General features: G+C 39.1%; 1 protein-coding gene across 3 annotated transcripts in view; it reads left to right on the forward strand.

Annotated features, from left to right (window-relative positions):
* The window catches only part of LOC140229222 (ras association domain-containing protein 2-like), a 49,559-nt gene extending 39,198 nt beyond the window's left edge, over positions 1-10,361 (forward strand). For all 3 annotated transcript variants that reach the window (XM_072309494.1, XM_072309496.1, XM_072309495.1), the window contains exons 8-10: positions 1,292-1,389; positions 6,817-6,873; positions 10,191-10,361. In XM_072309494.1, the coding sequence (XP_072165595.1) occupies positions 1,292-1,389; positions 6,817-6,873; positions 10,191-10,233 (198 nt within the window). In that variant the 3' untranslated portion in view covers positions 10,234-10,361. The remainder of the gene's footprint in view (positions 1-1,291; positions 1,390-6,816; positions 6,874-10,190) is intronic.
* The last annotated feature ends 1,751 nt before the right edge of the window (positions 10,362-12,112 follow it).

The raw sequence follows: 12,112 nt of genomic DNA on the forward strand, positions 1-12,112 counted from the left end.
CATAAATGTGATGATGTAAGTGTGTTTCTCTAATATGCCAAGCTTTAAAATCTAATCATCCAAGAAAAAGTTCATTTAGGCCAGAACCAAGAAGAGGCAAGACAGAAATAGCAGAATTTGAAAGTGACACAGATAATTTCCTACAACAGACCTTTTCATCTTTTGTGTCAGATGTAGCACTGAACTTTTGTCTGTAGATTTGTCTTCTGTGGCCACTCAGAAAACACTTGCTTATGAGCAGCTGCTATGGGACTGATGGCTGTAAGTCCTTTCCGAACGACTAATGGTCACAACTGCGACTGCTAGCAGATATGAACCAGGGACCTCACAACTGGGAGTCTAGGGACTTATCCACTAACCACACTGGTTCCTTGTATCCGGCATTTTTATGAGAGAAATTAACTCCATAGAGCAATGGTCAACTCATTTCATTTATTTCATTTGAAGCCACAGCTATTTCAAGTTATAACCAGGGTTAGGGTAAATACAGTGTGATATGCAGATGTGTTTTTGTCATGGCATTGGGTGTCTGATGTCCCAGTGCCTCGTACTGTAATAAGCCATTAAGGTGTACAGCAACTAATAAATGTCCAGCACATCTGTATCTGTGTTTTTGTCCATCATGTTAATGTATTATTGATGAGAATTTGCCAGGAAAAAAAAAGAGGAAAAAAATATGCATACACATATTTTTTCCCCTAAATGATATTGGCATGAATACGTCTGAATAGTTCACAGTCACTTTCTATCTTCTGCAATAACTTAGTAATCAACATTTGCTCATCTTGGTTCACTGAGTTTAAAGGGTGTGTACAGTTCTGGTCGAGGTGAGGATTCAGCTTTTAATGTTTTGCGAGATATTCAGAAACCACTCTATGAGATGTCAAAGAGCATGCAGTTCTTAGGGGTATCAAACGTTTATTCGATGAAAATCGGTTTTGAAATGGCTGAGATATCAAAAAACAAGGTGAAACAAAGAGATCCTAATAAAGTGGTGGCATGTCGCCTTTTATTATTAGCACTTTTTTGGATATCTCAGCCATTTGAAAACCAATTTTCATCAAATAAACGTTGAATCCTTCTTAAAATTACACGCTCTTTCATATTTCATAAGAGGTTTTTCATTATCTCACTTAGGAATGTTCAAAACATGAATCCCCACCTCAACCAGTACTGTACAGTCCCTTTAAATAAGGAATCAGAAAATATGGTAAATTCCACAAATATCTTATTGGTGTGGCTGCCATCAAAAGATTTTATTTTGGCTCATCTCCTCATACTTTCTCCCCAGGTGGCCCAGTACGTCAACCTCTCATTCCCGGTTCTTGAGGCCATCCTCCGCAAGTACAAGGAGGAGGAGGAGAATGCTATCATGGACATTAAGAAGAGGTGAGTTCAGCTGGAAGAAACTTGGATGTTCAACTCGTCTCTCTGCAAAGTGTGGTGTTGATGGGGCTGTTCGTTTTCTCTCACACCGGTATAAGTTCTAACAATGTTAGTGACGAGCAACTTCATTTTGCATATGATATGCTCCCACGTACACCAATTTTGCCTATTTCTGTAACAAATCTGTTTCCATTTTGCAAGAAACATCAACACTGCTATTCTAGCTGTCACACTTGACAATGCTCGCAGGGGAAGGGAGGAAAGATTTTGACAATGACTTATGAAGTAGAGAATCAACTACTGATATGTAGTACCTTTAGGAAAATTCAAGATGTGGGCCCTTGATTAATGCTGTCTTGATATTCCTATTAAGATTTGTGGTTTGTTGCTGTGGAGAGACAATTAATACTGCCCTCTTCTGTCACCATTTATCACTCCAAATCCAACAGGCCCATGGTGGTACAGATTTATTAAAGTAGATGTAGGTAAAAACTGATTGGCTAGAGCCATGCTTTGAATTCATGATATTTGTTCATGCTGTAATGAATTTATTACTTACACTTTTTTAGACAGTTCTTGTAATATGATTAATGGTAATGATCCATTAGCAATATGGAGTTGATCTGTAAGAATATATCTAGGCTCTAGTAGGGGTATAAGGGAGTACGAAAGAACATCAATGCCAACAGTACAATGTTTCTTCCATTGGCTCTGCGGAGACGGAATGACTTGCCATGGATGTTCCATGCTGTATTGCTAATGGGCAGGGAAGTTTTACACTTTTTGAAATATTTTTTCTCATACTTGACATGAAATTTTACTTACCTGTGCAAGCAAGCAAGTGCTTATGTTGAACCCAGCATTATTATTTCATTGTATCCTCTAATACGTGTATTGGAGGATACTTATATGTATTTGAATTAATGTGGTTTCAAGTTTACTTGCCCTTGAAATGAGTATGGAGAGATACAGCTACTGTAAAAGTGGAAATTTTCACTGTGTGGAAGTATTTGCACATTTCGTGCAACCAGAAACTAACACAAAAATAAAAGCACACAAATATATATATATATTTTTTTTTTTGTATTTACATCTACTACGCTGTAATGTCTTGATTCCTTGGAATTAGCAACACACAAAGTTGATTTTACTCGGCCGAGCACAAAAAATTACTCGTGTGAAAATATCCACATTTGCAGTAGCCCTAAAGTGTGTGGCCACTACACCATGGCAGATATTGTCCTTGGAGTATATGGCCACTATACCATAGGGGACATTGTTCTAGGGATGTATGGCCGCTATACCTCATGAGATATTGACCTGGGAGTGTGTGGCCACTATACTACTGGGGATATTGTCCTAGGGGGTGTTTCATCAATTTAGTCAGTGCTGACAAGTTGTCAGTCTCTGACAATTTCAGTAAAATCCTTGGTTTTGATTGGCTGTGATGCTCTGGTTACTGAATGTTACTATGGTAATTGTGAGAGACTGACAACTTGTCAGTGCTGGCAACTTCGATGAAATGGTGCCCTGGTACAATATGGCCAGTATGCCATAGGGGATATTGTTCTACGTGTGTATGGCCACTATACCATAGGAAATATTTTCCTGGGAGTGTGTGGCCACTATACCACAGGGGATATTGTCCTGGGAGTATATGGCCACTATGTCATAGGGGACATTGTTCTATAGGAGTATATAGCCACTATACAACAGGGGATATTGTTCTGGGAGTATATGGCCACTATACAATAGGGGACATTGTTCTAGGAGTAATTTGGCCACTATGCCACAGGAGATATTGTCCTGGGGTAGTGTAGCCACAATACCATAGGCCACATTCTATAAGCATTGTCTTTTCAGTGGGTCCCACCATTTTTCACACAATGCAAGTTGATTACTGCAGTACCCATTATAATACATTGTTACTATAATTAAGGTTTCAGTTATTGTTACTATGAAACGGGCTCCGTACGTGTGTGTGTCCGTGTGTCCGTCTGTCTGTCCGTGCGTCCGTGTGTGATCAAAATGTTCAAAATGCTACTCCTTCGCCATTTCTAACCCGATTTTGATTCTGTTTGCTTTATATGATAGCACTACATGGGAGCTTTGAAACTTGTATACAGAATTTCAGTTGTGACCTTTGACCTTGACCTTTGACCTATATTGTACATTTTGCTTCAAAATGCTACTCCTTCGCCATTTCTAACCCGATTTTGATTCCGTTTGCTTTATATGATTGCACTAGGTAAGGGCTTCAAAACTTCTACACAGAATTTTGACCTTTGACTTCTTTGACCTTTGACCTTGATTTTTGACCTACATTGTACATTGCCTACAAAATGCTACTCCTTCGCCATTTCTAACCCGATTTCGATTCCGTTTGCTTTATGTGATGGCACTAGGTGAGGGCTTCAAAACTTCTACACAGAATTTTGACCTTTGACTTCTTTGAGCTTTGACCTTGATTTTTTACCTATATTGTACATTTTGCTACAAAATGCTACTCCTTCGCCATTTGTAACCGGATTTCAAGTCCGTTTGCTTTAAAGGGTGTGTACAGTTCTGGTTGAGGTTAGGATTTAGCTCTTAACATTTTGCTAGATATTCAGAAACCACTCTATGAGATGTCAAAGAGCATGTAATTCTATGGGGTATCAAAAGTTTATTTGATGAAAATCGGTTTTGAAATGGCTGACATATTCAAAAACAAGGTGAAACAATGAAATCCTAATAAAGTTGTGGCCTGTCGCCTTTTATTATTATTACTTTTTTGGATATCTCAGCCATATGAAAACCGATTTTCATCAAATAAACTTTGAACCCTTCTTAAAATTACATGCTCTTTCATATTTCATAAGAAGTTTCTCATTATCTCACTTAGGAATGAGCAAAACATGAATCCCCACCTCAACCAGTACTGTACAGTCCCTTTAAGTGATGGCACTAGGTGAGGGCTTCAAAACTTCTACACAGAATTTTGACCTTTGACTTCTTTGACCTCTGACCTTGATTTTTGACCTGTATTGTACATTTTGCTACCAAATGCTACTCCTTCGCCATTTCTAACCCGATTTCGATTCCGTTTGCTTTATGTGATGGCACTAGGTGAGGGCTTCAAAACTTCTACACAGAATTTTGACCTTTGACCTTGATTTTTTACCTATATTGTACATTGGCTACAAAATGCTACTCTTTCGCCATTTCTAACCCGATTTCGATTCCGTTTGCTTTATGTGATCACACTAGGTGAGGGCTTCAAAACTTCTACATAGCATTTTGACCTTTGACTTCTTTGACCTTTGACCTTGATCTTTTTACCTATATTGTACATTTTGCTACTAAATGCTACTTCCGGCGGGGACATATATTACGCACCGCGTAATTTCTACTTTTCCTTGTTGTTGTTTATTCTGTTCAATTCACAATGTCTTGTTTACATTATTTCTGCCACTAAAGAAAGACAGATGTATGCGATGTTCTTGTCTAAAGAAAAAATGAAAATAAACTTGAATTTGAATTTGAGATAATTGTCCTGGGAGTGTTTGACCACTATACCATTGGAGATAATATTGTCCTGGGAGTATGTGGCCACATTACCACAGGAGATGCTGACTTGCAAAATTTGTGAAAATAAAAACCTTTCAAAATGTGAGTACAGTGTATGAGTATCAGCGGTGAAGCATAAGCTTAATTCATTATTGGGATGAACTACTGAAAGCCAGACGAGCTTGTGTTTTATGGGTGAGATACTTTTCATATAATTAGAAATGAAGCGAGACAAATAATGCCTGTATGCTCTGATTCTATGTAAAATTAACACATAGTACTCCAGTGGCCCTGAGATCCACTCTTAGAAATTATGAAAGTTATAAGCCATACCATTCCCTGTTCATCATTGACTTCAGAAAGAACACAGTTCCTAATTAGGAGAGTGGGTTACTTTGCTTTGTTCGGGAAATTGCTCCTAAAAAATGGATGTATGAAAGCAGGGAATGGTGAGATTGGGGATTCAGTGTTTTATATTTGAGAAGCTCTTTAGTTATTTCCCCCCCCCCCCTTTTTTTAATGTCTTTTGTGCTGCAGGCTTTATCCCTGTGCATCAAAAGAGTCAGGTGTACATGATAAATGCAGTGCTAATGAGAATGTCTGTAAATAAATATAAATTTACATTGCACAATGCAAAACATCAACAAGAGGTGAACTGACTTGCCCTTGGGGGCCACTGGGGGACCCAATTCCCCCCCCCCCCACATTAAGGAATATTTACAGTTCTTCTCTAGAACCAGAAGTGATAAAACAAAGACACTATGAGTTTGTACATGTACATTGATGACTGTAGTTCCAAGTTTGTTCATTGCAGATTCAGGGCTCCCCCTCCCCCCTTAGAGTCGGGGGGGGGGGGGGATCCAAATGCAGACCTAACTAGTAAAATGTACATTTTCATTTTCTTGCTGAAAACGACATACCCGGTAATGAATTTTCACCAAACTTGGCAAGTAGCATTCCTAGGGGTATAAGATCTCAAAGTGTTTGAATGAGCACCATGCTTTCCTTTGGGGACCCAGGGGGCCCAAACCTCCTAAATTAAGGAATATTCAATAATATTCTTCTCTAGAATCAGAAGTAATAGAGCTTTGTAAAAGTCTTTTTTTTCCAAACTGCATAGTCCAACATTCTATAAAGTACAGTGTACTTGGCAGGTATTTTTACCAGTGTGATGGAATATGCAAATGGAAATCATGGCCCCAGCTCTCAAAGTTACACCCCCCCCCCCACCAAGTTTCCAATGTTCTCAGGTTAGCGTCTGCAAGAATGCATGGAAGGTGAACTTTGCGATACCCAGTTGAGCGCGTGACCCTCGGATCTCTTGTTACTAATGGCCTTTAGAAATGACCAATACCGACTGTCCAGTGATATTGCTGTAATATGTGACTTTGTTCATTCATTTGGCTTTCCATCATCTACAAAGGCCTTGTCAAGTCCATTATAGGGGATTGACCCACGAAGTATCAAAATTTCCAGATGATATACGGACAGAAATTTAATTTTTGGCCGAAATTATCTTTGGTCTACAGCACAAAGCCTTGATACAATTAAGTTTACATTATCAAATGACAAGGATCCATGTCACCATTGATAAAACAAATAATGCACTTTACTTAGTCAGGTGCTACAAGGTGTATTAAGAATTATTCATCTTTTGTAACTTTGGAACAGTCCAAAACATGTCTCGCTTTGCCGCATATGTTTGAGACTTTTCCAAAGTTACTGTTGGGTGGATAATTCATGCTAATGCCCAACTTTTCAAAGCAATGTGCAAATAATTATTTGGATACTGTCTCATCATCCAGCTTATCTTCCAGAAATGTTGATCTCCCAAACATTCTGCAGTTGATCAGTTTCTGTTGTTCTGACCTCTCAATCCAGGTACTCAGTGTATCAGGCCACACTGGAAAAGAAGCTGGAAGCAGTAATGGACGTCCCGTAAGTGTATCTCATTGTTCATTTCCCTTTTAAATTCATTGACGTATAGGTGCTCTTTTCGAGTTGATTTAAATCAATCTGGTCAACAGGAGAGTTGTTCATCATCTTCTCCAGTTTGCACATTATGTGGTTGTGACTGACATCTCTCTTTTGTGAAACTACTGCAGTTCATGACATCATGATGGAAAAGAAAATTCAACATATTTTCACTTTTCTAGCATAATGAAAGAGCACTTAACTTGTACCTCTTTCAGAAAGCAGGGGAATAATACTACCCTTAGCGTATGTCAGTAACAAGTCGATGGAATGTGTACTTTTCTTGAAGAATGAAGTTTTGTGGGATTCTCCTTATATTTTCTTTGTATTGTTCTCCATAATGACATAATGAACTGTAGTAGTCTTCTTATCTACTGATGACAGCACGGAAAATTTAAGAATTAATAACTTTTGAATTATGTGGCTGATTTTCCGCAAACATCCACTGATGTGTTCTACTTATATTGCTGCTTTTCCTCCTTCCACATTTTTACTGGAATTTTGGATTTAAGGAACCACTGTGTCTTAGAGAATAAGACAGTGGACTGTCAATGCAAGGTCAATGGACCCATGTACAAGTCCCCTGGCTGCCACCAAAAAAAAAAAAGCAAAAACAAAAACAAACCATGATACAAAATTACACTTTTCTGACATACAACTCCAATGTGCTCCCTTTGTTTTGTACACTTGTTTTGTTTTGCATGCAGTGTTTTTCCCCAGTCCCATTACAAAACAAAAGCAGTCAAAAGCAGTGTAGTATGTTCTTGAGCTATACAATTTACAAAGTAAATGTGTGCTGTCCATTGGCAAAACCATGTGGTGTATTTGGTATTTTCTGTGGGATCTGCGTGTGCAGTTCTCTGACTTTAATCATGAAAACAGAAAGATTTATTGGCCAATGGAATAGCAAAGATCAGGCATTTAACTGTGGTGACATACACTTATACACATATACTCACACACACATACACACACAAACAAACACACAGAGTAATTTATAAAGTAATTTGTATCATCTCTCATAGAACACTGTAAAATTTGATTGCAAAAAAAAAGAAAAAAAGAATCTGTGAACAAAATATGTGCCTAGTTTATTGTAAAAAACAATAGGAATATGCCCAAACAAAAGTCAGTACAAACAACACTATTGACAATGGTGAGATCTGAAAACAAACTGGACTTTTGCAGATTCGTCCATTTCTTAACTCAGGGAAACTTTCTCCCGTCCAGAGGATTTTGACTCTAGTGGAGAAGATCTGAATGAAACGCGAGGTTTTAAGTCAATGTTTGTCAAATAAAGCATACTTTCATTGAGATTGCTTATCGAGATAATGAGCATTGATTCTCATATTTTTTGTAGTAAGCTCCCCTGTAAAAGGACAGTTAATGAGGCCTATATCTCCTGACAAATGTGCACCAAAGACAAGGGCACAATGTATTCATGATTCCAAAGCTGTTTGATGAATACCCACACTGCATGTCACCTTGGCTGGTAACACTAAGGACAATTCATTGCTGTGATGGAATAATTTCATAAAACCCTAGCCCACATCAGATGCAGTCTCAGTGCTTCACTTGTGGAAAATTGAATTTTAATCATTCAAATTTGAGTTATAGGTCAATGTTTACATTATAGATGATGTTCACTTCAGAATTTGCAGAATTCTCAAGGCTACATCAAATGTTTATGAATTCTGCTATCTTCTGATAAGTTAATGCTACCTATCTTTGCTGTCATGATATTCAGCAAGCGCAAGCATGCACTTGAAGTAGCTTTTCATGCAATACACAGGTGTACATGTTAAAGGCCGTGTCATACCTTTCCGGGCAAGCTACGCGGGCTTGTGGCGAGGAGGTATTTTCCAGCACGCAGGAGATTTTCCGCGGGTGAACAAGAATGTTTGCAAGTTTCGCACTTGTTTCTTACCTACTAGACGCGTGCTACTTAGCTTCTACTTGCGTGCATTCCGTGTGACCTGCGTGAGAGCTTTGAAACCGATCCGTTTTCTGTTACGAGAGACTTATTGGTTCTGAGAAGTACCTGCGTTGCAGTTGCCTGCGAGTTGCTGCCAGTAAGGGTCTCCTACTGGTGTTCTGCATGTACCTCTGCGAGCGAACCCCGACGACTCACTCAGAACAAGTTTTGAGCATGCTCAAGGCCTTGTCATACCGCATCTGGGGAAGTTTTGTGGCTTGACTTGCGGGGAAACAAATTTGCTACCCAGAGCTCTCCGCAGTTGGTCTGCACCTGACAGTACCTAGCGCATATCTCGCCTGTAGTTGCCCGGAGGTGTGCACGCAATCCGATTTAACCGCAGCCAAGTTTTGAGCATGACCAAAACTTTTTCCGGGTGAGTCGCGGGGATGCCCGGAGAGGTCCACGCAGAATGCCAGTAGGAGGCCCTTAGCGGCAGCACTTCGCAGGCAGCTCCCACGCAGGTACTTCGCAGTCCCCGTATGCAGCCAAAATAATGACATTCCGTGGGACTTTTGCCATTCCTACAGAAGAATTCGTTCACCGAGTTGTCAGCCCCCACGCGACTGGTACACAGGTCACATAGTATACCCGCAAGGAGAATTTAAGTAGAACGCGTCCAGGAAGTAAGACACATGCACTGACTCGCCCAAATCCTTGTCCACCCTCAAAAATTGCCCGGTATGCTGGAAAATCCCTAAACGCAACAAGCCCGCATAGCTTGCCCGGAAAGGTGTGACAGGGCCTAAACATAGTTGTGGGTATTAAAAAAGATTTGCATGCGCACCTCCGGGCGACTACGGTTGAGATACGTGCTAGGTACTGTCATGTGCAGCTCATCTACGGGGACCTCCGGGTAGTAAAAATTGTTCTTTGCAAGTCGCACGCAAGGCTTGCCCGGAAAGGTGTGACACGGCCTTAAGAGACATATTTTTGCATATACATAAATGCTTATCGAAGTATGACCTTGTGCTTGAAAGTAGTCCACTGCTTATGTGTCTCGATGGTTACTGATGCCATTTCATATTCCAATATTTTTACCGTGTCGGTCATCATGGAATGGCCTTGGCTGTTTGAAAGAGGGTGGTGTAGGTGTGCAATGTTCAGGGTTTGCAGAGTACTTCATTCTTGAAATGAATTTCTGGAAGAGTTTATAGATGATGACACACTTTGTTGTTGATGAATGTTGAACACTTCTACATTTATTGTCCAAATGTCTCTACCACCCTGCGAATATGCCTTTCACAGAATGTCAGGCTTGATCATGTCTCCCTTGATATTTATCTCGTTTCCATGACTACTACAGGACTAAAAAAAGTCGGGACAAGAAGAAATCGTGGTGGAAGTAGCCATCCAGACCTGGGCACAATAAAGTCATGCATTCCACCTGAACGTTCTTTGAAAACACAACTAATAGCAAGGAAGAATTCCTGTTGCTAGTTGTATCAAGAGGACAAATTATAGTCAACCTTCCTTCTAGCTGAGATGGATAAATATGTAAAGTTCAGTTGAAATATTCATTCCCATGAAATTAGTTGTGTAAATATGTATAATATCAACAGTATATCAATGAGCAGAAAATGTGATTTTTTTTTATTGCATTGACCCACTTAACTTTTGTTTTCCTCAGAATTTATATGATGTGTGGATGAGAAATGTTTTTAAAAACTCGTTTTCAAGCATCTTCCGTAAGCCTAGGTAAATTACCTTCGTATACCTTAACAGTTGTCAAATGCCAAAATCTAGGGTTATATGTTGACTTAAAAAACACCTGACTGTGTATGTCTGTGTGCATCCTCACTCATTTCTTTACAAGTGCTTCAGCTTGTATAACAGGATGCTACTGTCTGAATATGTCTTCCTTCTTTTAGCTCATGTATTTATTCTACTTAAGAAGATATTGCACATACTCAGGCAATTTTTTACTACTTTACTAATGCTGTGTTCCTGAAGGCCTTTCCTCTTAATTTTGTATTTTCTACTTTATCACAGAATAATCTTTAAATTGATAACATATACATGAAGAAGCATACCCTTAGTCACATTTTTGGGCCATATATAATATCATCCAGCTTGAATCACATCAGAAGTGAGTGTTTTCCTCTTCTTTTCTTTCATGAGAAAAAAAAAGGATTTAAAAAATGCTTTGTGAAACATGTACTCTCTGGTTGAAATGATTGAATATTCATATGATGATGACTTCATTGCTGCAGTAGAGTTATGAGTGATGAGTTATTGTCTGTAGCTACTGCACCTGTGATTTGTGTTGGAGATCTCCATGGTGACGAGCTACTACGGATCCATACATGTGATCCAGGGTCACATGTCTCTTGCCAATTTCAGGAGCCATCCACAATTGGCCAATAGCTGGAGTGGAACCTGTTTAATTCAAGGAGGAACAATCAACCAAACAAAGCAGCAAATACTGTAAAAGTGGATATTTTCGCGCGACTAATTTTTCGCGCTAGGCCGGGTCAGAAGAATTTCGCGTGTTTTTGATTCCGCGGAATCAAGACATCACGCACAGGAACGTATGGCAAGCAAAAATATTCGCGTGTTTTTATTTTCGCGCTAGTTTCTGGTTGCGCGAAATGCGCGAAAATTTCAACACCGCGAAAATTTCCACTTTTACAGTAGCAAGTACAACAAACTCACATGAACACAGAATTACACGGCCCATTTCCTAATGTCAACCTGTACCGTGGCCTCGCATTAATTGCAGAAAATCGCTTGTCACTAGGTGCAGTCATTGAGGTTGATTGTCCTATAACTATTAATGAAGTGAATTGCATGTTACAGCCAAATCCCTCATTTGCTGTTTGATTTTATCGGGCATTCAGTGATTGTTTTGAAAGGATCAATCTCCCCAACCAAATTTGATGCATTAAACTTGAATGGGGATTAATAACTTTGTTCTATACCATGGTTGGTAGATATCTGATCTTTAGAATTATACTCTGACAGTCATCAGAATACTGAAGAAAAAGAAATGGTATGCTCATTGCATATATCGGAGGTCAAAATGTGGGCTCTGCAGAATGAAATCAGAGTTTCTGTTCAGGCAGGATTGCTTGTTCATAATTTTGTCATATTTGATTTATTTGTACCATTCTTATAAAAAATGCACATGTACTCAGGATGATATGAATTCTATGATATGATTCTATACATCATTTGTATATTGGATATAATATTGAGTACACAGTCAACGTGATAGAAAATTACAGA

Source organism: Diadema setosum, chromosome 5, assembly GCF_964275005.1.
Source record: "Diadema setosum chromosome 5, eeDiaSeto1, whole genome shotgun sequence".
In the NCBI taxonomy this organism is placed as follows: Eukaryota; Metazoa; Echinodermata; class Echinoidea; order Diadematoida; family Diadematidae; genus Diadema; species Diadema setosum.